Here is a 27,504-nt window from a genome sequence, read left to right as displayed (position 1 = left end):
AAAATGGTGGGTATACCTGAAAGGGTGCAGACTTTCTGTATTTATTTCAGATTTCCAGCATCTAGAATCGTAGAATAGAGCGGTACAGCACAGAAGGAGGCCATTCGGCCCATCGTGCCTTTTGCTTAACGTAACAGTTGAAGGTTCGTTGAGTTACTTTGACCGTCCGAAAAGAAACCTTGCATTTTCTTCAAAGCACAATCTTGATCATTTTTTGGGTGTCCGTTTTTTTTTATTGAAGAAGCGCGGTAAATCATCCGTCAAGCAGTTGAAAATGCCCATTGTCTGCGCTGTTCCCTCAGCCGCAGCCTTCAAAAATGAGTTTACGTACGAATTAGGAGCAGGAGTCGGTCACTCGGCCCCTCGAGCCTGCTCCACCATCCAATAAGATGATGGGCTGATCTGATTACTCCACATTCCCGCCTACCCCCTGATAACCTTTCACCCCCCTTGCTTATCAATTAAAGATAAATGTTTGCACGACATGGGTAATTGTTCAATCCCGGGAACACGCTGATCCGGGAGTAATCTTGCCCGAGAGCTAAGGTCGCCAACTCTGGTTGGCCGTTTCACCACTGACCTCCAACCTCCCGACCTCTGCACTGCCACCATTGGTCACCCATAAAACAGAAAGAAAGACTTGCATTTCTATAGCGCCTTTCACAACCTCAGGGCATCCCAAAGAGCTTTACAGCAAATGAAGTACTTTTTGAAGTGTGGTCACTGCTGTAATGTAGGAAACACGGCAGCCAATTTGTGCACAGCAAGCTCCCACAAACAGCAATGTGACAATGACCAGATAATCTGTTTTTGCTATGTTGATTGAGGGATAAATATTGGCCCAGGGCACCAGGGAGAACTCCCTCTGCTCTTCTTCAAAATGTGATCTTTTATGTCCAACGAAGAGGGCAGACAGGGCCTCGGTTTAGCATCACATCTGAAAGACAGCACCTCCGACAGTGCGGCACTCCCATGGGAGTGTCAGCTCAGATGTTTATGCTACAAGTTTCTGGAGTGGGACTATGAACCTGCAACTTTCATGACTCAGAGGTGAATGTGCTACCCACTGAGCCACGGCCAACACTGCAGAAATCAGAGATTTAAAATAATTGGCAAAAGAACGAGTGGGGAAATGAGGGTTTTTTTTTCACCCAGAGAGTTGATAAGACCTGGAAGGCACGACCTGAAAGGCTGGTGGAATCAGATTCTATAGGAACTTTCAAAAGGCAATCGGGCATGTATTTGAAGAGGACTAATTTGCAGGGTTACGGGGAAAAAGCTGGGGTGTGGGACTAAATTGGAGAGCTCTTTCAAAGAGCCGGAACAGGCACGAGGGGCTGAATGGCCCCCTTCTGTGCTGTGTGGTTCTACGATTCCAACATGCCCATCCTAGCATCGCACCACTTTCCAAAGCTACATTACCCGATTGGCTGATTCTTGACTGTCAATCAAACAGCCTTTTTTTTCCCCCATTCCCAGTAACTAGTAAACAAACAAAAGTGTTCAAAGATATATGCTGAACCTTTATAAAGCGCTGGTTAGGCCACAACTGGAGTATTGCGTCCAGTTCTGGTCACCACACTTTAGGAAGGATGTGAAGGCCCTTGAGAGGGTGCAGAGGAGATTTACCAGAATGGTTCCGGGGATGGGGGGATCTTAGCTACAAGGACAGGTTGGAGAAGCTGGATTTGTTTTCATTTGAGCAAAGGAGGTTGCGGGGTGATTTGATAGAGGTGTACAAGATTATGACGGGTTTGGATAGGCTAGACGGGGAAAGGCTGTTCCCACTAGTTGATGGTACAAGGACTAGGTGACACAGATTTAAGGTTTTGGGCAAGAGTTACAGGGGGGGGGTGAGGAAAAACTTTTTTTATGCAGCGAGTGGTGAGGACCTGGAACTCGCTGCCGACGGAAGTGGTGGAAGCGAAGACACTCGGTGTTTTCAAGGGGAGACTGGATAGGCACTTGAGGGAAATAAACTTGCAGGGCTACGGGGATAGAGCGGGGGAATGGGACTGACTGGATTGCTCCACAGAGACCCGGTGCGGATTCGATGGGCCGAATGGCCTCCTTCTGTGTGGACTCCATATGACAAATTATTTTTTTTGGAAACATAATTTTATTCGAATGCCCTTATGATTTTTCTCCTGGGTTGCTTTCAGCGGCGTCCAGGAGATTAGTCTTCCATCCCTGGAGACTCCAGGGCAAGCCTAGCGGGTTGGCGACCCGAGTCACCGCATCGTCTAATTGGTTCTGAAATGATTCCAGGATCCTAGGGCTCTATCCAGAGGTCCTTCCCAATGAGTGATGGAAGACATTTTGATTCCATAATTTGTTAGGAGCAGACTAAATAGGAATCCTTACCAGGAGCATTGTTTTTTGGTTGTTTAAACATTAATGGATTTAATTCAACTGTTGAGTGCTTGTGCCTAAAAAGAGTTGTTGCAGTGCAGTCTTTCATCTGAGAAGAAAGACGCCAGAAGGGAACAGTGCACCACCACAGGTAATCAGGGTGCATTTACACTATTACAGAAAGAAAATACCACAGATGCTGGAAATCTGAAATAAAAACAGAAAATGCTGGAGATACTCAGCGGGTCAGGCAGCATCTGTGGAGAGAGAAACAGAGTTAACGGGCTGGATTTTCATTCAGAAGTCGGGTTGGAGGCGGGACTACAACTTTTGGGGTTGTAGTCCCGCCTCCATCGAAATGCGGCCAATCCACGCGATTTTCACTTGATTGACCTTGTTGAGCCCGCCCAGCGAGCTCAGCAGGCCAATTAAGGGCCACCCGGCAACAGGTGACGTCACAGACTGAAATGTCATCTGTCAAGAGGTTTTGACAGATGAAATATCAGCGTTTCACCGCTGTTTGAAGCTGTCAAACTCTGACAGTCTTACTTCTAACCTGAGTCCTTCTCCACAGACTCAGTTAGAAATCTCTCCTGCACAGAAAGCTGAATGCTGTCACTTTTGACAGTTCGCAGCCATTCTGCTTTCTGTGCCGGTGAGATGAGGGACTCCCCGAACCTAAAGGAAGGAAGGCCGAAAAGGTAAGAAAATGTATGTAAAACTTATTTAATCACTTTAGACACACCAAACATACTTACCTTTGCACTCATGCACACATCACTCACCTGAACACCGACATCTCGACCCCTCCAAGTCCTTCAACCCGACAGCCTGACTCCTCCAACTTGGCGTGGTTTGGAGCCGTCGGGAATCCCACAGTTCAAGCTTAAAAATAGGGATTAGGCTAAAAACTGCCTGTTAACTACCTGTTATCAGGCAGTTAATTGGCACTAATCCCTTTCCGCCTCGGGGAGGCAGGTCCCAGTGCGGGGCGGGTACCCGCCTCCTTTGAAACTGGCATGGAGGCGGGTTGGGGGCGGGATGGGGTCCGGACCCCCGATTTCGGGAATTTAACCCCCCGCACGCCTCCAAACCCGACTCCATGGCACACTGAAAATCGAGCCCAATGTTTCAGCTCAATGACCTTTCATCAGTTCTGACGAAAGGTCATCGACCTGAAACGTTAACTCTGTTTCTCTCTCCACAGATGCTGCCTGACCTGCTGAGTATCTCCAGCATTTTCTGTTTTTATTGCATCTACACTATAACTGGAGCATTTGTGTGAGATGGTTTCGGTTTGCACCAACGCTGCAGTTATAATGTAAATGCAACCTGAATACGGATCGGGGCCCGTCCTAACTCGGCCACTTAGGACTCAGCTGAGGAGAAATGTCTCCACTCAGAGGGTGGTGAATCTTTGGAATTCTCTACCCCCGAGGCTCAGTCGTTGAGTATATTCCAGATTGAGATCGATAGGTTTTTGAACACTAAGTGAATCAAGGGATATGGGCAATAAAATGTTGAGGTAGAAGATCAGCCATGATCTTATTGAATGGCAGAGCAGGCTCGAGGGGCCTACTCCTGCTCCTATTTCTTATGTTTCATATGTTATGTTCTAACGCTAGAGTGAAGCTGAAGCTGAGCCCTTTGTTTAGGATTCAGTCTGGGCCTTCGTACGTGATTTATGCCAATCAATTAGATGTCAGCCGTGGCTCAGTGGGCAGCACCCTCGCCTCTGAGTCAGAAGGTTGTGGGTTCATAGTCCCCACTCCAGAGACTTGAGCACCAAATCTAGGCTAGCACTGCTGAGGGAGTGCTGCACTGTTGCCCTTCAATCAGATTTCCACCCCTGCCACAGAACTGGAACGGCCCTTATCAACATCATGGCATCCTATGTGACTGTGACTGTGGTAAACTATAAATCCTTATCTCGACCTGTCCCCAGCTTTTGACACGGTTGACCGCACCATCCTCCTCCAATGCTTCTCCTCTGTTGTCCAGCTGGGTGGGACGGCCTTCATCTGGCTCCATTCCTATCTATCCCGTCGTAGCCAGCGAATCGCCTGCAATGGCTTCTCTTCTCACTCCTGCACCGTTACCTCTGGGGTCCCCCAATGATCTGTCCTTGGCCCCCTCCTATTTCCCATCCATATGATGCCCCTCGGCGCCATCATCCGACTACACGATGTCAGGATGTACGCTGGTGACACCCAGCTCTACCTCACCACCACCTCTCTCGACCCCTCCACTGTCTCTTATTTGTTTTCCAATGTTTAAGATGTGAAGGGTAATATTGCAGCAATAACTCTATTCTTAATGGCTTTCTTGCTGTAATCTTACTGGTTGCTTCAGCATCAGAGTGCGACTTGGAAAGAAAATGGCCGGCTCTGGGAGTCTAAAATTTCCCAGAACAGGCTGCTGGCAGTTAAAAGGTTAACCGTGCTTTCGCATTGGGCCGTATTCTTCACAATGTAAAGAGAACCTATTACAATGAAAATCTTAGCAGTCTAAAGTCTGTTTATATGCAAATCAAGAAACATCTGGCCCATTGTGCTGTATTGTAATCATACCTATGCGTAATCCTATTATTATGTGCATGGAATGAGATGTGAACAGCACTGTAATCGTGGCGCTGATAATACTGTACCTTTATTGTGTAGATGGAATGAGGTGGCAATATCACTGTATACCAACCAAAGGATAATCCCTGTATTGTGTGCGCAGACTGAGGTGTGACTGTCCTCTCTCTCTCTGTTATGCATCTTTTCTTCCAAGAGTGCCCTGTTAATGGTGCATCTTTAAGAATATTAGAAATGAGATACTGTAGACTGACACAATCTCTGTGGTGCCATGCAGTCGTTTTATTCTCCTCTTTGCCTGTGAGGATTTGGATCCCCGTTTCTCCTCAGCCCCCAGATCTTGCCCCAGCCGCGCATAGGGCCGACAACTGTGGTTGGACGTAGTCCCAAGGGTTTCATCGCATGACCTCCCGCCTCCATCCAGTCAAATAGCCTCTTTTCCTCAACTCTAATATTTTTACAACTGACAGACAAAAATGTTCGAAGGGAAATGAAAACAACGTACAATTCTTTTCATACACGTACAGTTTTTCTCCCGGGTTGTGTGCAGCAGTGTCCCAGGAGATTAAGCTTTAATTCCCGACAATCTTGGAGCGATGGCAACCTTAGCCCCACACACCTCCTCCAGTCTACTAATGGATGGGAAAATATTACCTAGACAGTGTTGGGAAGGATGATATAAAAACAGAAAATGCTGGAAATACTCAGCAGGTCAGGCAGCATCTGTGGAGAGAGAGAAACAGAGTTAACGTTTCTGGTCGATGACCCTTGGTCAGAACTGGAAAAAGTTGGAGATGTAACAGGTCTTCAAGCAAGTGTAGGGCTAGGGAAAGGGGGGGGGGAGGAAAGAACAAAGGGAAGGTCTGTGATAGGATGGAAGGCAGGAGAGATTAAGTGACAAAAGGGATAATGGTGCAAGGCAAAAGGAGATGGTAGTGGGACAAGTTAAGAAACAAAAGATGACTCTAGATGAAGTGTAAATGGCAATGGCAGAATGATTGACAGCTGCCATGTGAGAGAGAGATAAAAATGATAGGGGCAGAGGTTATGGTCTGAAATTGTTGAACTCGATGTTGAGTCCAGTGATATGTGACTCTCCCAAGCATGACGTCACTCTGATTTTCCCTTCCCTCCCTCCACCCCCCTCACACATCCCTGCTTTCCAACTGTCTTCATTCATCAGCAGGTATTAGTGGCGGCCCATCACCACAACTGCAGCAGGTGAAGAAGGCCCACCACCAACCACCTTGTTGGGGCAACTCGTGAAAGGCACTAAAATACGAGCTTGTCACCTAGTCAGCAATTACTCTTTGACAACACTGCATTAGACAAGACAACCAGTTATTGCAACAAAATGTAAGAAAAACGAGCTGGAACATTCTTCCGTGAGTGAAGCTAGTTCTTAACTCTTTATGTACTAGAAACATAGAATGATACAGCACAGAAGGCCAATCGGCCCATTGTGCCTATGCCAGATCTTTGAAAAAGCTATCCAATTAGCCTTTTCCCCCATAACCTTACAAATGTTTCCCCTTCAAGTCTTTATCCTATTATTGAATCTGCTTCCACCACCCTTTCAGGAAGTGTATTCCAGACCATAACAACTCGTTGCATAAGAAATTTCTCCTCATCGCACCTCTGGTTCTTTTGCCAATTACCTTAAATCTGTGCCCTCTGGTTATTGCCAGTGGAAACAGTTTTTCCTTATTTACTCTGTCATGATTTTGAACACCTCAATTAAATCGCCCCTTGACCTTCTCTGCTCTAAGAAGAACAACCCCAGCTTCTCTGGTCTCTCCTCGTGTGATAGAATGAAAGAAACGAATACCATGCGAAACCTTACACAAAGGTTTTCTGTGGATAGATGAGCTTCGATGTGAATGGCCACCCACATCCAGATCTGTCTTGTGATATAAGCTCTGATAGCAGGCAGTTGTTGAGTGGATTCGCACAATGTTCGAGTATCGCTGAAGAATAGCAACGTGGCTGCGATTCCTTCAGATTCTGTCGCAGAATCATTACTATTGATATTTCGTCAAGATATTTGCTAATAACTCAAAGACACTGGCCCAGAAATTAGGTTCGGGGGCTTGCCGCACGTGCAAGCCCCCGATGTGCACTCACCCGGCGCGCCGACATCTGAAGCCTGGGCCTGCTTGGAATTCCTGTCACTGGCCCGGTTCAGATGTCAGCGCGATGTGCTTGCCTGATCCAGTGGAGTAGTTAGTGCAATATGCCGGCTGGGATCAGGTGAGCACTGTGCAGCCAATCAGGGGAGGGGAAACTTCATTCATGAGTTTGATAGTAAGAACTGTCAAACTCATGAAAAGTACGGGCGCCCAAAAGACTAGTTTAACTTTAAATAAAATTTTTAAAAACATCCCAATAATTAAATAAACTATAAATAACTTTAAAAAACTATTTTAAACAATTAATCAAATTTTTGAAAAAAATATTTTTTTTTAAAATCGGGTCTAAAACTACACTTACCTTACTGTAAAGTCCTTAAAAACAATAAAGCTGTGGAAAAAATGTTATAATTTTAAGTAATAGACCACTTACCTTAAAGAATGAAGTCTTTATGCCTCCATTCGTAAAAAGGAGAGGCCCTTACACACGCGCAAACCTGTGGGAAAAAAGGAATTTCAGCACGCACGTGCAGACTCCTACGCGCACGCATTCATCCTCTGAACCCCTTGGTTCAGAGGACAGGAAATGCCGGTTTCCCGCGCATGCGTTGTGCATGCTGAAAACCGGCACTTCCAACGGGCCCACGCGTGAGTACCCCGTCCGTACTCACGCGTTAGGACCGAAATTACTGGCCCATTGTTTATGCTGTATTGTTGGCAGTAGTGAATTTTTTCATGTTCTACGATAGACTTCAGTTGGCCCTATTTTGATATCTTTAACATCAGCATATTTTGTGCCAGACAAACTGCAGAAAATGTATACTGACCCATCTTGATTAAGAACGTTGAGGCTCCCCAATGGCCTAGTGTGGAAATTAAACCAGAAAGTCCCAGGTTCGAGTTACCCTGGGGTGGGGGGAGGACAAAAATCAGCTTGAGTTTCCACTTCAGATCATCATCTGGTGGCCTGTGTTAGGAGGTGGACTTGTGTGGACGTCAAGTGAGAATAGGATGGGAGTTGGCCATGATTCCAGCCATAGACATATGAAAAACCTGATGGCGTGCACTCTCTGGGCTCGCACTTGACAGATGACCACCGAACTGAGGTACCAGAAGGGTGCCCGCATGCATAGGACTCTAACCCAGCATTGTTCAACATCTTAGGAGAGGAGGGGAGAAAATTGACTAAAAATAAAATGTATAACTAGCAGAAAAAAGAGGAATAGTCTTAAAGTATTGAAACAGAACGAGATCAGGTAAATGTGAACGTATGAGTACGGTAGCGTAGTGTTTATGTTACTGGAATAGTAATGCAGGGGTCTGGACTAATGATCCAGAGAACGTGAATTCAAATCCCACCTGAGTTTGAATTTGAATTCCGAAAAACCTGGAAATAAAAAGCTGAGCCAGTAAAAACGACCGTGAAGCTATTGGGTTGTCATAATAAACCCCAACTTGTTGGCTAATGCCCTTTCGGGAAGGATGCCCGCTGTTCTTACCCTGTCTGGCCTATATGTGACACCAGTCCCATACCAACATGGTTTACTCATAGCTGCCTATCAAGCCATTCAGTTGTATCCAACTTTCTCAGGGCATCCAGGGATGGCCAATATATGCCGGTCTTGCCCACATTCCGAAAATGAATAAATGAAATAGCCTAAAAACTTCTTCTGCCTCTGTGTGATGCTCTCTTACGGGTGGACTGTAAGCTTCCATGTGAAGCTCACCAAACTAGCTGGAGTGATATGCGGCCCTGGGACCTGAACTCAGGATCCTCTGCTTTTTGGGCAGAGGATGGATCTAAGAGCCAAGCCCTCTTAACGCCCTGAGTCATTGTGTTGCCTTTGGAGTTATTTTCAAATTCCACAAGAATAATCTAGAGGTTCATTTTGGGTCAGGGAGAAGCAAGGGAGACAGTTAAGTGTTGGAGGCGGTGCAGAGAAGAGTCACAGGCATGACTAGGGATGGCCAATAAAGGCTGGGGTCACAAGGTTGATCCCTAAGGTCAAAGGTCTAAGTCATGAGGAAAGACATGGAGAAGATTTGGGAGGTGTCTGAGAAGTAATCTAATGGTGACATTTAAGATTGTAAAGGGTATTGGAACTGTAATGAAATTAAATTGCGAGAGAGCAACAAGGGGTCCCGCTGGTTCAAACTGCTTAAATGTAGATTCACCAGGATGTTACCTGGGCTGGAGCATTTCAGCTATGAAGAGAGACTGGACAGGCTGGGGTTGTTTTCCTTAGAGCAGAGAAGGCTGAGGGGGGACCTGACTGAGGTGTGCAAAATTATGAGGGGCATAGATAGGGTAGATAGAAAGGAATGTTTCCCCTTAGTAGAGGGGTCAATAACCAGGGGGCATAGTTTCAAGGTAAGGGGCAGGGGGTTTAGAGGGGATTTGAGGAAAAACTTTTTCACCCAGAGGGTGGTTGGAATCTGGAACTCACTGCCTGAAAGGGTGGTAGAGGCAGGAACCCTCACAACATTCAAGAAGCATTTAGATGAGCACTTGAAATGCCATAGCATACAAGGCTACGGACCAAGTGCTGGAAAATGGGATTCGAATAGATAGGGATTGATGGCCAGCGTGGACACGATGGGCCGAAGGGCCTCTTTCTGTGCTGTATAACTCTATGACTCTATGAGATTGTGGACTGATATCTAGAAGTTCTTCTTTACACAGTGTGACCAACTCATTGGACTGGGCTGCTGGATAGAATCCTAGAATCCTGGAATCATTTCAGAACGAATTAGATGCCACAAGTGAGGTAGGGGGTCACCAACCCTCCAGGATTGTCCTGGGAGCTCCAGGAATTAAAGACTCATCTCCTGGACACTGCTGTGAGCAAAACCCAAGAGAAAAATCATAGGGGGCATTTTTTTTTTAATTGTGTTCTTTTCTTCATTCTCTTGGAACACTTTTGTTTATTAGTCAGTAAAAAGGTCGGAGATGGGGAGAGAAGACTTCTTGACTGGGGCAGGTCAGTTGGGGGCAAGATGTCACGTGTTGAAACCTTCAAGAATATGTCCAACCCAGAGTTGGCAAGCCTACAGTGAGGGGACTTTGGGGTCATGTTGGATGGTTGAATTAAGATGGACTGAATGGTCTTCCTCATCCATAATTATCTTGTGCTCTTATGGTGTATCTTAAGATAACATATCAGTTAAGTTGTGCAGATACAATACAGTTTATATGTGTGACTTTTTTGCAGACGGCTGGCCTCTTCCAAATTCTCTGCAGTTAACAGGTAAGGTCCTTGTGAGAGATCAGGTGCCTCAGACTATCTGTGTGTAAACAGGCCATTGTGAATGTGGGCAGATGGATTATAAGCAATGAAACTATGTATGCATAAGTTGGCAGGTAGTGCGCGCAGGCTTGGGCACATGATTTTCATCTGACAAGCTACAGGAGGATCACCATTTCAATATTTCTCTTGCCATATGAATATAGCGGTGTGTGTTATGTTCCCGTGCCAGTTATCGCTGTGAGAATGTAGTATTCATTTCATATTTCTTTGTCATTTTTTTTTTGTGTATCATGTGCTCACCAAGATGAGGGAGCTTAATATTGGGAAATGGAATATTTTTCCAATTCCATCATCTAGTATCAAGTTCAAGCATTCACGGGTTAGATGTAATATGGTTAGCTGCAGAGTGAAGTTCCATCTGCTGTCCCACAGCCCCAGCCTCGGAAGATCATCCTTCACTGCGCCAGTGTAACATTTTCCCATCAGTGTGGCGCTTCTCCATCACCCACGCCACCCTATGAGATTGTCAACTTAGCGTCAAATTAAGGGTAGGTCTGTGCTTTGGATCCATGCCCACTTGCAACCAGATTAAGACTGACAAGTGCATTTCACGTAGGACAGGCAGCTAAAAGATAAGACTTTCATCCCATCAGTAAGCTCTGGATTTGAACCAAGATCCCAGAGATTGACGGCCAGTGTGTCTTACTCAAAACTATGTTTAAGTGAGAGCTGACAAGCTCTCCATTACAATGTCCTCGCCCCTTTACCTTTATATTTTCATATGTCCTTTATATCTGTAGCCGAGGATCCGAAAACCCATCATTCCCTTTTTTCAAGGAGTTTATTCAGCATTTTATTGATTTTAAATTTGAACTTTCAATAATGACACGCTCCTCCTGTCCTTTGACATCATTTTTCTCTTCATAATCTTCAAACTTTTCTTTAGGCCAGAATTAATCAAGCTCTCTTCATACCAAATTTCCAATATCCAGGATCATCTTTCTTGCTTGCTCTCACACGTTTCCGACAATTTACAAAGCTCCATGAAGAGTTTGCTTGTACAACAACAGTACACCTGTTTTTGATTTGATCTCCTATTGGGCCAAGAAAATGGTTTTTTGTTTACATTTCTGGGCTTTGGCTTAATTTGTTCACCATCTGATACCCCACCTCACACCTCCGTCTCTGACATGATCAGACTCTGGGAGCACCACCAGCAATGCCATCATCAGTATCATCAGCAACCTTCTCAAACAAACAGGACTCGTTTTGGCTTCCGAACCAGAAACTCTTGGCGACGCGGTCCCTTTAAGGGGTTACAATAACTGCAACGTGCTCTCATATTAAGGTTTTCATTTTTTTTTTGTGATCCGCACTAAAATAGAAACGATTAAGATCTCCAGATGCCAATCATCTACCAAATCTGCTCTGCTTTCGGTCTTCTGCTTTCCACTCTTGTGTCTCCAGCCCCGTGAACCTACAGGTTCAATCCTTGTGCAATCCTAAGCCCCTCAGGGCAAACCTAGACAGGAAGATAAGCATTAATGAGCGAAATGGAAAATTGGTTAATTTGAAGGGAAACTCACTGAGGCGTGACTAAATACCTTCTGACTCTGGAACTGTTCCAGCTCGTGAATGAGAATAATGAAAAGGAGAATTCTATCTGACTCGCAAAATGTTAATATTTACACAATAAGCACCCTTTCCCACAATTAGAATCACAGGATCCTAGAAATTTACAGCACAGAAAGAGGCCATTCGGCCCGTCGTGTCTGTGCCGGCCGAGAAAGAGCTATCCAGCCTAATCCCACTTTCCAGCTCTTGGTCCAAAGCCCTGTAGGTTACGGCACTTCAAGTGTACATCCAAGTACTTTTTAAATGTGATGAGGGTTTCTGCCTCTACCACCCTTTCAGGCAGTGAGTTCCAGACCCTCACCACCCTCTGGGTGAAAAAGGTTCTCCTCAACTCCCCTCTAATCCTTCTATCAATTACTTCTGCCTGTACCTAGGAGAACTGCCCTTAACCCTGAGTTTAGAGTACTGTGTCATACAATGACGGCTGCATATAGAGACACCATTATTCCCGCCCAGAATGGAGATGCGTGGGTAATTTCCCCGTCAATCATGCCTGCTGTAAGTGACTGGGATTGATTTCATGCAGATAAATGTATTCTGTAACTATCCCGCACTCACTGCATTTTGCTGGCGAAATAACCCTGCCTTTGTCGGGAGAAGTTGCTGCAGTTTTGGTCATGAGTTCTGTTTGCTCTAGCTCGTGTTTAAATAGACTCTGTAAATAGACTTTGTTCACTTTGCTGTTCGCTGTAAAATAATCTGTTGGTTGTAAATCCTGCTGTAAGTCCCGCCCTGTCTCCAACTCACTGGCTGACACAGTGGTGTCCATAGACACTCCGTACAAGGGTTGTCCATTGTTAAAGTTCTACAGCTTTGTCCACAGTGCCCTTCCTGTTGAATTAGGGACAAAAGGTGATGGTATTCTGAGGCAGGCTAGTCCACATTTTCACAACTCTCTGTGTAAAGACATTTATTTTTGAAAGTCACTATTTAATCCTATCGATTTTTTGGGGGGTCTCAAGGAGGTCTCAAAATAATATAAGAACATAAGAAATAACAACAGAAAATGCTGAAAACACTCAGCAGGTCAGGCAGCATCCATGAAGAGAGAAACAGAATTAGTGTTTCAGGTCTGTGACCCTTCGTCAGAACCTCCTGTCTGACCTTGCACTCTTACCAGAGCTCCTTCGGGTTAAAGAGATGGAAACAGTCAGTTTGAGGTGAAAGAGCCGGTGGGAGGGAGTGGGACTGACTGGATTGCTCTTCGAAGGAGCCGGCGCAGACTCGGTGGGCCAAACGACCTCCTTCTGTGCTGTCCTATTCTGTGATTGCTATCCAGTGGCTCCTATTGGAAGTGCTCCTGTATAGAAGTCAAGTGAGGGGGAAGACTAGGCTCAGCAGTGATGCCCACTCAGCCTGCACTGCCGAGGCTCACGCCAAGAAGAACGCTCACTCGCTGAAGATAGCTGGGGGTTGGGTGGGCGGGGGGGGGCGGGTGGGCGGGCGGGTTGGGGGAGGGCGGCTGCCAATGCCCCAACACGAATCAGCATCTTTCAACAATGAGGGGAGAAAAAGCAACAAAAAAAACAAAAGGACTGTTCCAGGTATTCCAGTGTTATTACCAAATCAATCAATCAGAAATTTGATTAACTAGGATAGGAAGAGGTCAGGGGATAAAAGGATCTTTTAATGAGTGTCTTTGAAGGCATTAATTCTGGTTGTTAGTTAGGGATTATTGTGTTCTGTTGATTTACTACATGATCTATGAGTAAGCATTAACCAAAATGAAAGATACTATACACCCAATGCTATTTAAAAAAATGTATTGATCAGCCAGTTATTAAATCTGATGAGTTTTCTGATGGTTCCCAGTTCCTTGTGTAAAATAGTCAGATTTAGGTCTGTGGACATCTTTTGGTCTTTGGCACTTCTGCATCTTAACAATTCAGATGCAAGTATTGACAGCTCCCTCAGCTCTCTTGAAATGGGCAAAGCAATTTAAAATAAAAAGTCTCTGCCAAATTACCATTGCAATCTTTGTGAAATGTGACTTGGCTTACTCTCCAGTGATTTTGTTGCAAAGTTGTTCGTGTCTGTATACTTCATGATGATGAGGGGAAGTCTTAAACCACTTTCTAATTCGTTTGATGGCAGGGGGAAAGGAGAAGGGGAGGGGGCCAGGGGGAGGGAAGGGGCATGGGGATGGGGGAGTGGAAATGGAGGGGGAGGGGGGGGGAAGGGGCATAGGGATGGGGAAGTGGAAATGATGGAGGGGGGGGAGGGGCATAGGGATGGGGAAGTGGAAATGGAGGGGGAGGGAGGGAAGGGGACTGGGGATGGGGGAGTGGAAATGGAGGGGAGGAGGAGGGGAGGGGAGGGAAGGGGACTGGGGATGGGGGAGTGGAAATGGAGGGGAAGGAGGAGGGGAGGGGGAGGGGAAGGGAGGGGAGGAGGGGGGAGGGAGGTAAGGGGAGGGGAGGGGGAGGAGGAGGGGAAGGGGAAAGGGAGGGGCAAGGGGAGAGAGAAAGGGAGAGGAGGACAAATGGAGGGGGAGGAGGAGGGGAGAGGGAAAGGCAGGGGAGGGGAAACGGAGAGGAGGACGGGGAATGGGAGAGGAGGGGAAGGGCAAGGGGAGGGGAAAGGAAGGGGGATGAGGAGAGGGACATGATTGGGATGGGAGGGGGAGAGGAAAGGGAGGGAGGGGATAGCAGACGGGGAAGGGGGAGGGAAGGGGAATGGGGAGGGGGAGGGAAGGGGGGTGGGAGATAAGGAATAACTATCCACTTCAGTAGATATAAAGGTCTCCTTTCAATTTATTTTGGGGTTCATGGTAGTCCAAGATTAAAACCAAGAGGACTAACCTTAATAAAGTTCAAGATCACTTTAAATACAGCAGTTAAAGATTTGCTTACAGACTCCATCTTGAAGACTCCTTGCTAGTGCAGTCTGGATTAAACCACTTGCTTCATACCAACATTGTCAAATACTGAACGTTAAGTGAAGCCTCTAAATTAGATACGCATATTCATATAAAATAACTGAACAAAAAGAACATTTATAAATCCTCACGCTTTATTATTGAAGCCTTTTCGAAGGCTAAGTTTAGTTTATGTAGTTTGGGCAATGGCAGGTGGGGAGTAGTTTATATATTCCTAAATGTAAGCTCTAGTGGACAATAGCAAGCTAGCAAATTCTACTCGCTAACTCAGCCCTATGACAACATAGCCAGCTACCCCATCAGATACTTGGCTATTCAGCTCCACCCTTTAGAGTATATTTTATGAATTTGTGCATTAAGTACTTGTTATTCTTTACAGACACGCTTAACTGCTATGCAACTAGATTATGTATTGGTCATTTAAAGGCCTGTTCCTGACAAATTCCTGCTCCGGGATGGAGCCCGCTTGGCTTGTCAAAGGTTAGCGAGCATCAAGAAACCAAGGGTGACTACAAACATTTCTGTGGGTTGAACACATGCTGTGCTCCAATTCTAGCCTCTTGCGCATCCCCGATTTTCATCGCTCCCCCATTGGTGGACGTGCCTTCAGCTGCCAAGGCCCTAAGCTCTGGAATTCCCTCCCTCAACCTCTCCGCCTCTTCACCTCTCTCCTCCTCCTTTAAGACGCTCCTTAAAACCTACCTCTTTGACCAAGCTTTTGGTCACTTGCCCTAATATCTCCTTATGTGGCTCAGTGTCAGATTTTGTCTGATAACATTCCTGTGAAACGCCTTGGGACATTTTACTACGTTAAAGGCGCTATATAAATACAAGTTGTTGTGCGATATTGGCAACCAACACATTAATGTGTGCCTTTGAAATTCCCCAATTTCAGTAACCTGGGGTTAACACCTTGGTTAAGGTGGTGGAAAAAGAAATTTCATTAAAATGTGTTAATACGATCATGTTGCACCTTGTGATGTCAACCCAATGTATTTATGCCAGACTGTCAACGAAAGTAGTGATGATATTGGTGTCTGTAGTGGCTGGATAACTACTGTACTTTTGTAAGTCGCAAAAGATAACCCAGCAGCTAAGTACCCGTCCGCAGAATCCTCCATTTATCTTGGTAGCACAAGGGCTGTTTATACTGTTGCTAGCTTGTTTTTATTTTAATTATCTGCACATTTAGGGTATCAGTTGTGGCTCAGTGGATAGCACCCTCGCCTCTGAGTCAGAAAGTTGTGGGTTCAAGTCCCACTCCAGAGACAATAAATCTAGGCTGACACTCCTAGTGCAGTGCTGAGGGAGTGCTGCACTGTCGGAGGTGCCATCTTTCGGATGAGGTGTTAAACCGAGGCTCTGTCTGCCCTCTCAGGTGGACGTAAAAGATCCCATGATGCTATCCGAAGAAGAGCAAGGGATTTATCCCGGTGTCCTGGCCAACATTTATCCCTCAATCAACATCACTAAAAATAGATTACAGGAAACTCTCGTTTAAACGGCACCTAAATATCCGGAATTCTCTATTAACCGGCAAAATTCTCACTCCCAAAACAGCACCTCAATAACCGGCAATGTTGTCGAGTCTGAGTCTCCCGCGGTGGCCGAGTTAGTCAGTGGGGGTAGTTCTCCAAACTGCCACTACTCGGCTTCTTGGCGCTGTCGGCAGTCGGAACACCTCAATACCCCTGTAACAGGAGTCTGACTCTCCCGCGCTGCCGGTAGTCTCTTCCGATCTGCCATTTTACAGGGGTACTGTGTGTCTCCCGCGCTGCTGGTAGTCATTGCATTACCCTCAACTAGCAGTACTGTACTTAATCAAGCATCTTCCACCATCCATTTAACACAACATTCTGTAGGTGAGTACACAATTACTGTATACTGCACATCTCTTGATTTTTTTTATTTTTCTTTGTTAAAAATAGCCTCGGTAGATAACCCTCTCCGTCATCCAGAATTTTTGATCAACCGGCAACATGCCGGTCCCGTCGGTGCCGGATACCAAAGAGTTTCCTGTATCTGGTCATTATCACATTGCTGTTTGTGGGAGCTTGCTGTGTGAAAATTGGCTGCTGCGTTTCCTACATTACAACAGTGACTACTTCATTGACTGTGAAGCGCTTTGGGATGCCCGGTGGTCGTGAAAGGCGCTATATAAATGCAAGTTTTATTTGTATAATTATTGCACCATGCTTAATATTAAACAAATAACATGATCAGAGCCTTGCGGACTGAACAAATGAAGCAGAGTGAACCATTTCTAAAGTCGGCTCATGAATCAAATTGGGAAGGCCCACAGTTGGTTCCTTGGCAGCTGGAAAACACGATGGAAATTAATGTCATCTTTGGAACTTGACTTCCCTTGTAATGATGGCGTTGAGGAATAGCCATTACCATGGCAACAGAACAAAGAGACCCCCCTGCACAGAGGTGGCACACAATAAAATAGATCAGCCTGCCCATTCATTTTTAATGTCACTGGCATCCCCGAGGTACACTCAATCACAAGGGGCTCTGTTACATACTGAGATATCTCGGTTCACCCTGCCCTCCCACCTCCCCACTCCGCCGCCCCCCGCCTCCGTCCGTCCGCATAACACATACAGACGCATTGAATGAGAAAGTAGGCAGAATGAGCATCCAGAGATGACCTCTGTGCCCAGATGAGCGGTGCATGTCACAAGCAGGTCATTATCTGGTTGGATGAGAACCGTGATTCTGCAGTATTGCGACAACTCAACCGGCACTAATTGGCACATGTTACCTGGCAGACTCGGAGGCGCCCAATTTACTTTGGTGCGTCACATGACATTATGTGGCATCTTCTGTACCTGCAAAACATATGATAAAGAGGCATGGTATCTTTTATAAAAACCGTGAAAGGGCGTATAATTATTATGCCTACGTGACCTTATCCGGCTCATGACCAATGTTCTTTTATCCCTCGTGACTTCACTATGTATGAGTCATCGGGTGTTTTCTTTGATGATTTGTTTTCTTGCGGATCAACCCCATATCAAGGTGCTGTGAATAATTGCCACCAATTAGAATGCAGCCCGCAGTCAAGGGCTACAAGCGACCTTGAGCCCAAGGACAAGGCTGGCCATTGGACAGTTTTGAGACAGGATGTAAGATACACTTCCAGGCAGCAGTCAGGACTTTGGACTAGAACAAAAGTATATGTAGGACTCGGGCAAAGGGCCAGGCCACGGATGGTGCGATTCAAGCACGTATATGGTGGACAAATATCTTCTTCTGGATTGTCACGTAATCCTAAATATCACAAAGGCAGAAGTCTGCCTCCTGTCTCTCAGCTCATCCCATATTATTTTGCTTTGTGCTTTAAAATTGCAAGGCCGGGGCAGCCCGAGAGCTGAAGCATTCTGCAGAATTTCTTCCGCGGCACATCAGACTGATTCTCCGTTGGTATCTTAAATCGAGATTGTTACCCGCAGCCCATTGTGCCTTTTCGCAATGCCATGGAAGGAATTCTACACTTAATTTAGGTTGCTAGCAAGCATCCGGCCTGGCATTTTAAGGCATAAGGCATAGAAACAATGGAGAACTGAGGAAAGTCCGAATGATGAGCTATCTCCCTTTATAAAATTTAGGATTATGTGATAATTCAGAAGATTACAGTCCACCAAGATCTGGTGGACTGAGTTGAACTTGAACTAAATGAAAGCCAGCTGTTGACTGCAGCCATTTCTCTTCTGTCGACCAACATCTGTTAATAGGCAAGCTCAGGACTGCTCTCAAAATGAACTTCTTTGTGACAACACTGTTTATTGTGGAGGCAACAGCCGCTGTAATCATTCAAGAAACCGTTAGATGACGTGATAGGGAGAACCATAGTTTTCTGTGGATTAACATGGGCTAAGTGGCCTCCCTCATTCGCACTTACCTTCATGAGCTTTTTGAAGAGCTGTGTCAATTAAAGATTTAGCAATCAGAACGAAACAAAGTTCAACTGATTGGGATATAGCCTTGCCTATTTAAGTTCCCAACATTTGGGTCTGAATTGGGTTAACCAATGTAAATTTTTTAATTGCCAGTTGAAACCGGCCTGATGAGACAGCTAAAGATATACAAAATAAGCTAGCTAAAACACTGTAAATTGACATAATAGGGGCGGATGAAATTCAATATGGGTAAATATTTTGGGTTGGATTTTGTCAATGGGAAGCTTTTGGAGGCGGGACTGCTGCTTGCCGGCTTTCAATCCCGCCTCCATCAGCTTCTAGCCAACCAGCGGGATTTTCCCCTGATTGACCTTGTTAAGCCCGCCCAGTGGGCTCAGCAGGCCAATTAGGGGGAAGTCAGTGACAGAGCACATCAACGTATGACGTGTCATCTGTCAAGATTTTTTGAAAGAAGAAATGTCAGCGTTTGACAGCCCTGTGAAGCTGTCAAACACTGACATTCTGTGTAGTTTGATGAGTCCTTGTGTTCAGGACTCATCAAACCTTTCAACTTTGCAGAAATCACCTGGCTGTTGGTTCGGAGGATCCAACAGCCAGTCTGTGAAATCTACAATGGAGATGTCGGGACTCCGGCTCCACAGCGGCTGAAGGCTGTAGGCAGAAACAAAGGTAAGTGAACATTTTCTAACTCTTTACACTCACCTTACATACTTACCACTCCACACTTTCACCCATCACTCACCTTTACATCGCACTTTCAGACCCCTCCGAACCCCGCAGACCCCCTACTCGTCTCCTACACCCTGGTGGGGTTCCCCGAGGTCGGGAAGCCTGCACTTGTGAAGGAAAAAGGGGGGCTAATCCTATTTTCTGCCTGTTAACTACCTGTTAACAGGCAGTTAATAGGCTTTAATCCCTTTCCCGCCTCGAGGAGACGGGACCTGGGGCAGGACGGATTCCCGCCTCCTAACAAGAGGGCACGGAGGCGGGTTGGGGGCGGGTTTGCCACCCGCCCCCAAATTCTGGAATTTTACCGGCAGTCCCTCCTCCATACCCGCCTCCTTGGGGCTGATAAAATCCAGCCCAAGGTATTGCATAGTGGAAGAAAAATTGAGTGGCATACGTACTCAAATTTTGTCAAATTAACTTTAGGATCAAGAACTTAACAAGCCCAGTCGTTGCAGAAGAATCAACAATTGAAATAGCAGTTTAATCATCTTTCATACCTTATCATTATGTATAATCAGCATTCAACTGCATTCCCCATTACCATTAGATAGTAAGCTTAATCCTTCACATACATATTACATATTTTCATAACAGTGGGTTTTTTTTCTGGCTCATAAACTTAAAGCAGGCAAACAGAAAGTCCCCATCTCATTATTAAATGGATAATTGGGCTCTGAGTTTGTGCAGCATCCTAGGACTTCCACTGGTCTGGCACCAGAGTTACAACAGGAGACCGGTTGAAGCACCACGGATTTTCAAGGCCATTATAATTGCAAGGTTTACTTAGTTTTATTTTACCAGTGAAGGGGAAAAAACTCTTTAACATTTTTATTTCATATTCATTAAGAGGCTTTCATCCCATCAGCAGAATCAGGGAAATTACAGCACAGATGGAGGCCATACTGCCCACAGTGCCAGCATTGGTGCGAACTCTTCAGTTGCAGCCATCGGCTCTAATCCCATTTCCCTCCCCGTTTCAGATATCCTTTTGTATCCTTTTTCTTTTCAAGTATGAATCTGATTCCCTTTTAAATAATGACATAGGGCTGGATTTTCTCAATGGAGACGTGCTGGGGGCGGGACTGCTGGTTTCCGGGTCTCAGTCCCGCCCCCAACGACGTCTGACCAACCCACGCTATTTTTCCTTGATTGGCCTTGTTAACCCCGCCCCTGCGGGCTTACCAGCCAATTAAGGGAAAGCCGGTGACAGATGACATCAGCCTATGACGCTTCATCTGTTGAAATTTTTTTGACAAGATGAATTGTCAGTGTTTGACAACTTTGAGAAGCAGTCAAACACTGACAATCTTTGTTCTAAGGTGAGCCCTTGCATACAGGCTCACCAAGACCTCTTTCCTCAGCAGAAAGCAGATGGCTGCTACACCTGAGAATGCAGCAGCCATTCTGTCATCTCTGCCGTTGAGATGAGGCACCTTCGGATCCTCAAAGGTTGAAGCCTGCAGAAAGAAGCAAAGGTAAGGAAACTTTTTCCAACACTTTACACTCACCTCTCGTACTTACCTGTCCACATTTGCACCCATCACTCACCTCTACAGCTGACATTTCGACCCCTCTCATCCCCGCAGACCCATTGCTCACCTCGCCGACTCTGGCGGGGTTTCCCGACATCAGGAAGCCTGCAACAGCAGGTGTAAAATGGGGAAAAGCCTGTTAACTGCCTGTTAACTACCTGTTAACAGGCAGTTAATTGGCTCTAATCCCTTTCCCGCCTCCCAGGAAAATGGTTCGGAGGCGGGTTGGGAGTGGGGTTGGGACCCGCTCCCAATTTTTCCCAGCAATCCTGCCTCCAAACCCGCCTCCTCAGGGCTGGTAAAATCCTGCCCATAGTCTCTGCCTCAGTAACCATGTCTGGTAAAGCATTCCATGTTCTAAATAACCCTCTGTGCAAAAATAACCCTTCTAATTGTCCTGCTCCATTCTACCCATGATAATCCTGATTCTATTGGTATCTCGTTACCATTTTGCCAAGCTGTGGAAACAAACTTTCACTATTTATTTTCTCAAACCCTTTCCTAATTTTGAAAATCTCCATTAGATTTCCCATTAACCTTCTCTGTTATGGGGTAAAGCCCCAATTTTTGAGACTTTCTTCATAATTATAACCTTTCATTCCTGGTGTCAGCCGAGCCAGTCTTGTACATGTTCATCTTCTCTTTCCTTTTCTATTTAATAAGACATGTATAAAATCCATAAACTCATTTGCTTTTTAAAATATCCTCCTGTACATTTAAAGATCGATGCACATGCACCTGTGGAGCTCTCTATTCCTCCTCTCTGTTGAAATTCTTACCGCATAGGATATATTGCCTCTTACTGCCCCTTTTTCTCAAGAGTTACGACTTCACATTTCTTTGCATTGAACTGTGTTTGCCATCTATTTGCCCATCCTTCTAACCTTCCCTAGCAGGGAGTTAACTTTAAGGGGGAAATAGGCATTAAACCCCTAGCAGTAATCCTTAAAAACGTTCTTGAAATGTCTGTCAAAGATTAATTCTTATTCTTTTCTTGACATCATTAACCCTTTGAAACACTGGGGCCGTGTTAACTTTCCTGGGTGCCCTCTTGTTCCATAGGCTGCTGACCAGTGTTGTTAGCAGTCTTCCTGTTTTGATAAGATAGCATCCATCTTCACTCTTCTGGCTTTTAATTAGCCGAGAAGAGGAAACATAAGGAGGCCAGCCAGAGAAGTGGTCAGAGAAGAATTCACCATTGCACCCTCCATAAACTTGAGCTCCAAAAGTCTGCTGCCCATATCCTAACTCGCCCCAAGTCCTGTTCATCCATCGCCCCTGTGCTCGCTGACCTACATTGGCTCCCAGTTCAGCAACGCCTCAAATTTAAAATTCTCATCCTTGTTTTCAAATCCCTCCGTGGCCTCACCCCTCCCTATCTCTATACCTCTTCCAACACTACAACCCTCCGAGAGCTTTGCGCTCCTCCAATTATCGGCTTGTTGCACATCCCCAATTTTTATCACTCCACCATTGGTGGTCGTTCCTTCAGCTTCTCAGTCCCTAATCTCTGGCATTTTCTCCCTAAACCTGTCCGCCTCTCTACCTGTCTCTTCTCCTTTAAGATGCTCCTTAAAACCTACCTCTGTTTTGGTCACCTGTCCTAATATCTCCTTACGTGGCTCGGTGTCAAATATGTTTTGTTAGCACTCCTGTGAAGCGCCTTGGGACATTTTCCTATGTTAAAGGCACTATATAAATGCAAGTTGCTGTTGTTTTTTGCAACTGCGCGAGATTCTCTGATTCAGTGAACAATTCGTTATTGTTGCTAGCTGCAGATGTCCAGACCAGACACATTCTCAGATTGCAAGCGTGCATGGGTACCGGTTTTCTCAGCCAATAGCGAGTACAGGATCCAAGAATCTTACACTAGGAAAAGGTAGACGTGCCTTTTTAAGAAAAATACAGGCAACAAAGAGATCTTTTCAAGTGCTTTCTTTAAGACCTGGTGTGTGAGGAGCACTCAGAAGGTTCTTGGCGCCGCCCCCCTCCCACAACTTTGATCCGACAAGATATAAAACCGAAACACCGCAATGATGCATAAGGGCCACAGCAACAAGTCACACCCCGTCACATCAGCTGCTTCTTGCGAGAGGCCGTGCGTGAACTGTGGCACTTCACAGGGCTAACTTCTGTCAGACATTCTGCTGAGAGATTCAGCGAACGTGCAGACACGGAGCAGAGTTCATTAATCTCTGGAAGGCACTGCTGTGGAAAATCTGAATCTCACTGGCGCGTAGAGAGGCACATGTTAGCTTTATTTATATATAAGTTATTGCCCCTATTTTTGTTCTAAATGATCGTATTAATTAGGAAATGGTCCACGCTTCATCCATTTTACTGACTCTCCTTCATAACTTGCCTCACTGGGAGCTGCAAAATATTTACAGGAAACTTTCGATTTACCGGCACCTAAATAACCGGAAATCTCGGTTAACTGGCAAAATTCAGGAGTAGGTTCAGGTAATTTTTATTACTTGCCTTCCTCCATGTGTTGCTGTGCAAGGGTGTGGCTGCAGCTGTTGCTAAGCTACAGAGACGCTTGCAACTTGTGGCCATTGTTTTGAACCTGTTGCTAAGCAACAGGGTTTGTTGCTTTATACGGAGCTCTCAGCTCCGTATCTTTTACTATAGCGTTCGGTTATCCGGAATTTTTGATGAACCGGCACCACGTCGGTCCTGTCCGTGCCGGATAAAAAAAAGTTTCCTGTAGTAATTGCCCCCTTTCTTAAGGGGGAATAGCTTTATAATAAATAGTACACCCATGGTATTTTGAAATGTGCAATGGCCATTGGCTCCTTAGAGGATTAAGATGCCCTTTCTTTGTTTCAGAAGACAGAAAGCTCTTTGTGGGTATGCTGGGGAAACAGCAAACAGAGGACGATGTCAGAAGGCTATTTGAATCCTTTGGCGCTATTGAAGAGTGCACCATTCTTCGAGGCCCGGATGGAACCAGCAAAGGTTTGTCATCCCCTCCAACCTCAATCTGTTGCTTTCCTTAAATATATATACATATAGAATTCTCTACCTCAGAGAGCTGTGGAGGCTCAGTCGTTGAGTATATGCAAGACAGAGAGCAATAGATTTTTTGAATATTAAGGGAATCAAGGAATATGGGGATAGTGCGGGAAGGTGGAGTTGAGGTAGAAGATCAGCCATGATCTTATTGAATGGCGGAGCAGGCTCGAGGGGCCAAATGGCCTCCTCCTGCTCCTATTTCTTATGTTCTTAAAGGGCAGCTAAGTTGGATGGTCTCTACTTGTTAGCCAACTTAATCAGCCTGGTATACCAGCTAGATGCTCTGGAGATTAGGTAACTGAATTAACTTAGTAACTTAGTGACGTGGTGCTTTTCTCTTTTGGTGAAGCAATAAATAAATAAACTGTAACTTAAAACATTAAATGAAACTTAATACTGTAAATTAAATTCAAATTTGGTTGCCAGGAGTGATGATGATGCACTCCAGTCCCTGCGGTGCCCGCCAGCCGCAGAAGGCCTCGAGCGAGCCGGCGGACACCGCGTGCTCCATCTCCAGGGCCACCCGGGCGATAACGTGGCCACTGAAGAGAAGCAGGGCATTCGGGCCGAATGACCCCCTTGACTGCCCACTGCCCCGACCAGTTGATGGCCACTTTGGCCAGGCCCAGAAGCAGTCCTACGAGAGTGAGGTGGTGTTAGGTAGCTTAGTTTAATGAATTGATTGACATGAATAACCTGGTAACTGACTTGAATATCAGTGGTTTACTAATTTGCTAATTTGCTAACCAGTATAGGAGTTAGCTAGCTTAGTTATCAAACCAACATTCGTTTTGGGTGAGCAGACACATTTAAACTGGGAACTAATTGATTAAATGAATGATTACTTGTCATCCATTAATGAGGTAGTTGACTGAATTCAGTAAGAGGACAGCCAGTCTGGTTTCAATCACTTAGATGGTTAAATTAATGTGGCAATTAACCAATATGGTCTTGTTGGCTGGGACTCTTTTTCTCCCGAAACGAGAAGGCTGAAAGGTGGGCTGGTAGACGTAGAGAAGATGTTTCCACATGTGAGGGAGTCCAAAACCAGAGGTCCATAAATAATCGCTAATAAATCCAATAGGGAGTTCAGGAGAAACTCCTTTACCCAGAGAGTGGTGGGAATGTGGAACTCGCTACCACAGGGAGTAGTGGAGGCGAATAGCATCGATGCATTTAACGTCTCATCTGAAAGATGGCAACTCCGACAGTGCAGCGCTCCCTCAGCACTGCACTGGAGTGTCAGCCTAGATTTTTGTGTTCCTGATGGTCGGGGAGTCCAGAACCAGGGGTCATAGTCTAAGGATAAGGGGTAGGCCATTTAGGACAGAAATGAGGAGGAATTTCTTCACCCAGAGAGTGGTGAACCTGTGGAATTCTCTACCACAGAAGGCAGTAGAGGCTAATTCATTAAATATATTCAAGAAGGAGTTAGATATATTTCTTAAGGCTAAAGGGATCAAGGGGTATGGGGAGAAAGCAGGGACCGGGTACTGAATTTGGATGATCAGCTATGATCGCATTGAATGGCGGGGCAGGCTCGAGGGGCCGAATGGCCTACTCCTGCTCCTATCTTCTATGTTTCTATGTGCTCATGTCTCTGGAGTGGGACTTTGAACCCACAACCTACTGGCTGATGTTCCAGTAGCGGCTACCCCATGGAATAGTTGAAGCGAATAGAATAGGTGCCTTTAAGGGGAAGCCAGATAATGAGAGAGAAAGGAATAGAAGGATATGCTGATAGGGTTAGATGAAGAGGGGTGGGAGGAGAAGACACGTGTGTAGCATAAACACCGGCATGAACCAGTTGGGGACAAACGGCCTGTGTCTGGGCTGCAGACTCATTGTAATTCTATGGAATGTTTCGAGCGTGTGGGATTTATTGTCGTGCACCTTGTTGAATATCACCGGAGCAGGGCGTCGGGAGCAATAATCGCACAATAAGATAACCCTCTCTGCTTTTGTGTTTTCTTCCTTTTCTTCTCCCAGGCTGTGCGTTTGTAAAATATTCCTCTCACGCTGAAGCCCAAGCAGCCATTAACAGCCTGCACGGAAGCCAGACTATGCCAGTAAGTCAGACGCTAAGAAACAAGCTCATGAATAATTTGTGGTCTGCTGAATGCGCGGCGCTGTGTGTAAAAGATTGTATTTACTTATCTTGCATTGTCGCTGATATCATAAACGCTACTGCAGCACGGTTGCCTGCCGCTGCTCCATTTTAAAATAAGGAGATAAATATGCTTATCAGCAAAGCCTGGGCCTCGGACAGTGCAATGCAGTTCTTATTTTTCAATGGGAACCGTTGCTAGGCTTGAGCTTACAGTCTTTAACCTCTTCCCCTCATCAGCACGAAAGAGGTCCGGCACCACCCTATCAGCGGTGTAAAGCCAGGACCAGAGGCCTGAATGAACCATTGCCTTTTTTACTTGCCTCTTGATTCCTTCATTTTCTCTCCTCTCCCCGTGCTGTCGTTTCTTCGTGGAGAGATACACTTCTGCCGGCACTGACTGGCCATCAATGCCTCACCCCAAGTGGCCATGTTTTCAGTGAGCTTCAATCGTGCAGGATACCCCCCCCCGCCCCCCCCCCCGCACTCCAACTCCAACCCCAACCCCGTGGGATAGTCTTAATCTAGGGCTGAAACGTTAGACCAGAGCCGAGGGAGTGCTACACTGTTGGAGGCATCACGTTTCGAAGCGACGTTAAACCGAGGCCCCACCTGCCTGTGTAGACGGGTGTAAAAGGATCCCACAGCGCTCTTCAGAAAAGATCTGGAGAGTCCTCCTGGCGCCCTGGCCAATATTTAACCCCTCAGCCAACACCACAAAAACAGACTGATTGCTCACTTGTTCATTGCTGTTTGTGGGAGCTTCCTGTGCGCAAATTGGCTGCTGCGTTGGCCTACATAACAGCAGTGACTACACTTCAAAAAGTCATTAATTGGCTGTAAAGTGCTTTGGAACATCTTGAGGTCATGAAAGGCACCGTATCATAGAATCATAGAATAGCACAGCACAGAAGGAGGCCATTCGGCCCATCGAGTCTGCGCCAGCTCTTTCGAAGAGTAATCCAGTCAGTCCCACTCCCCCGCTCTTTCCCCATATCCCTGCAATTTTTTCTCCTTCAAGTATTTATCCAATTCCCTTTTGAAGGCTACTATTGAATCTGTATCCACCGCCCTATCAGGCAGTGCATTCCAAATCCTAACCACTCGTTCCTTAAAAAAAAGTTTCCCCTCATGTCGCCGCTGATTCTTTTGCCAATCACCTTAAATCTGTGCCCTCTGGTCATTGACCCTTCAGCCATTGGAAACAGTTTCTCTTTATTTACTCTATCTAAACCCTTCATGATTTTCAACACCTCTATCAAATCTCCTCTTGGCCTTCTCTGCTCCAAGGAGAATATAAATGTAACTTCTTTCTTTCATGAGGTGTCTTTCAGTGAAGCCTCACTGCTGTCCTCACCTGACGTGCACACA

At 45.8% G+C, this 27,504-nt stretch overlaps 1 protein-coding gene across 1 annotated transcript in view; it reads left to right on the top strand.

Annotated features, from left to right (window-relative positions):
• The window catches only part of LOC147097350 (CUGBP Elav-like family member 4), a 345,078-nt gene that overhangs the window by 228,130 nt on the left and 89,444 nt on the right, over nucleotides 1–27,504 (top strand). The window contains exons 2-4 of the mRNA XM_085972256.1: nucleotides 10,273–10,308; nucleotides 23,841–23,969; nucleotides 26,016–26,095. Of these exons, the coding sequence (XP_085828382.1) occupies nucleotides 23,864–23,969; nucleotides 26,016–26,095 (186 nt within the window). The 5' untranslated portion in view covers nucleotides 10,273–10,308; nucleotides 23,841–23,863. The remainder of the gene's footprint in view (nucleotides 1–10,272; nucleotides 10,309–23,840; nucleotides 23,970–26,015; nucleotides 26,096–27,504) is intronic.

This window comes from Somniosus microcephalus, chromosome 32 (genome assembly GCF_052327205.1).
Source record: "Somniosus microcephalus isolate GS21.2 chromosome 32, FLI_Smic_1.0, whole genome shotgun sequence".
In the NCBI taxonomy this organism is placed as follows: domain Eukaryota; kingdom Metazoa; phylum Chordata; class Chondrichthyes; order Squaliformes; family Somniosidae; genus Somniosus; species Somniosus microcephalus.
This window is presented reverse-complemented; position numbering and strand designations above follow the sequence as displayed.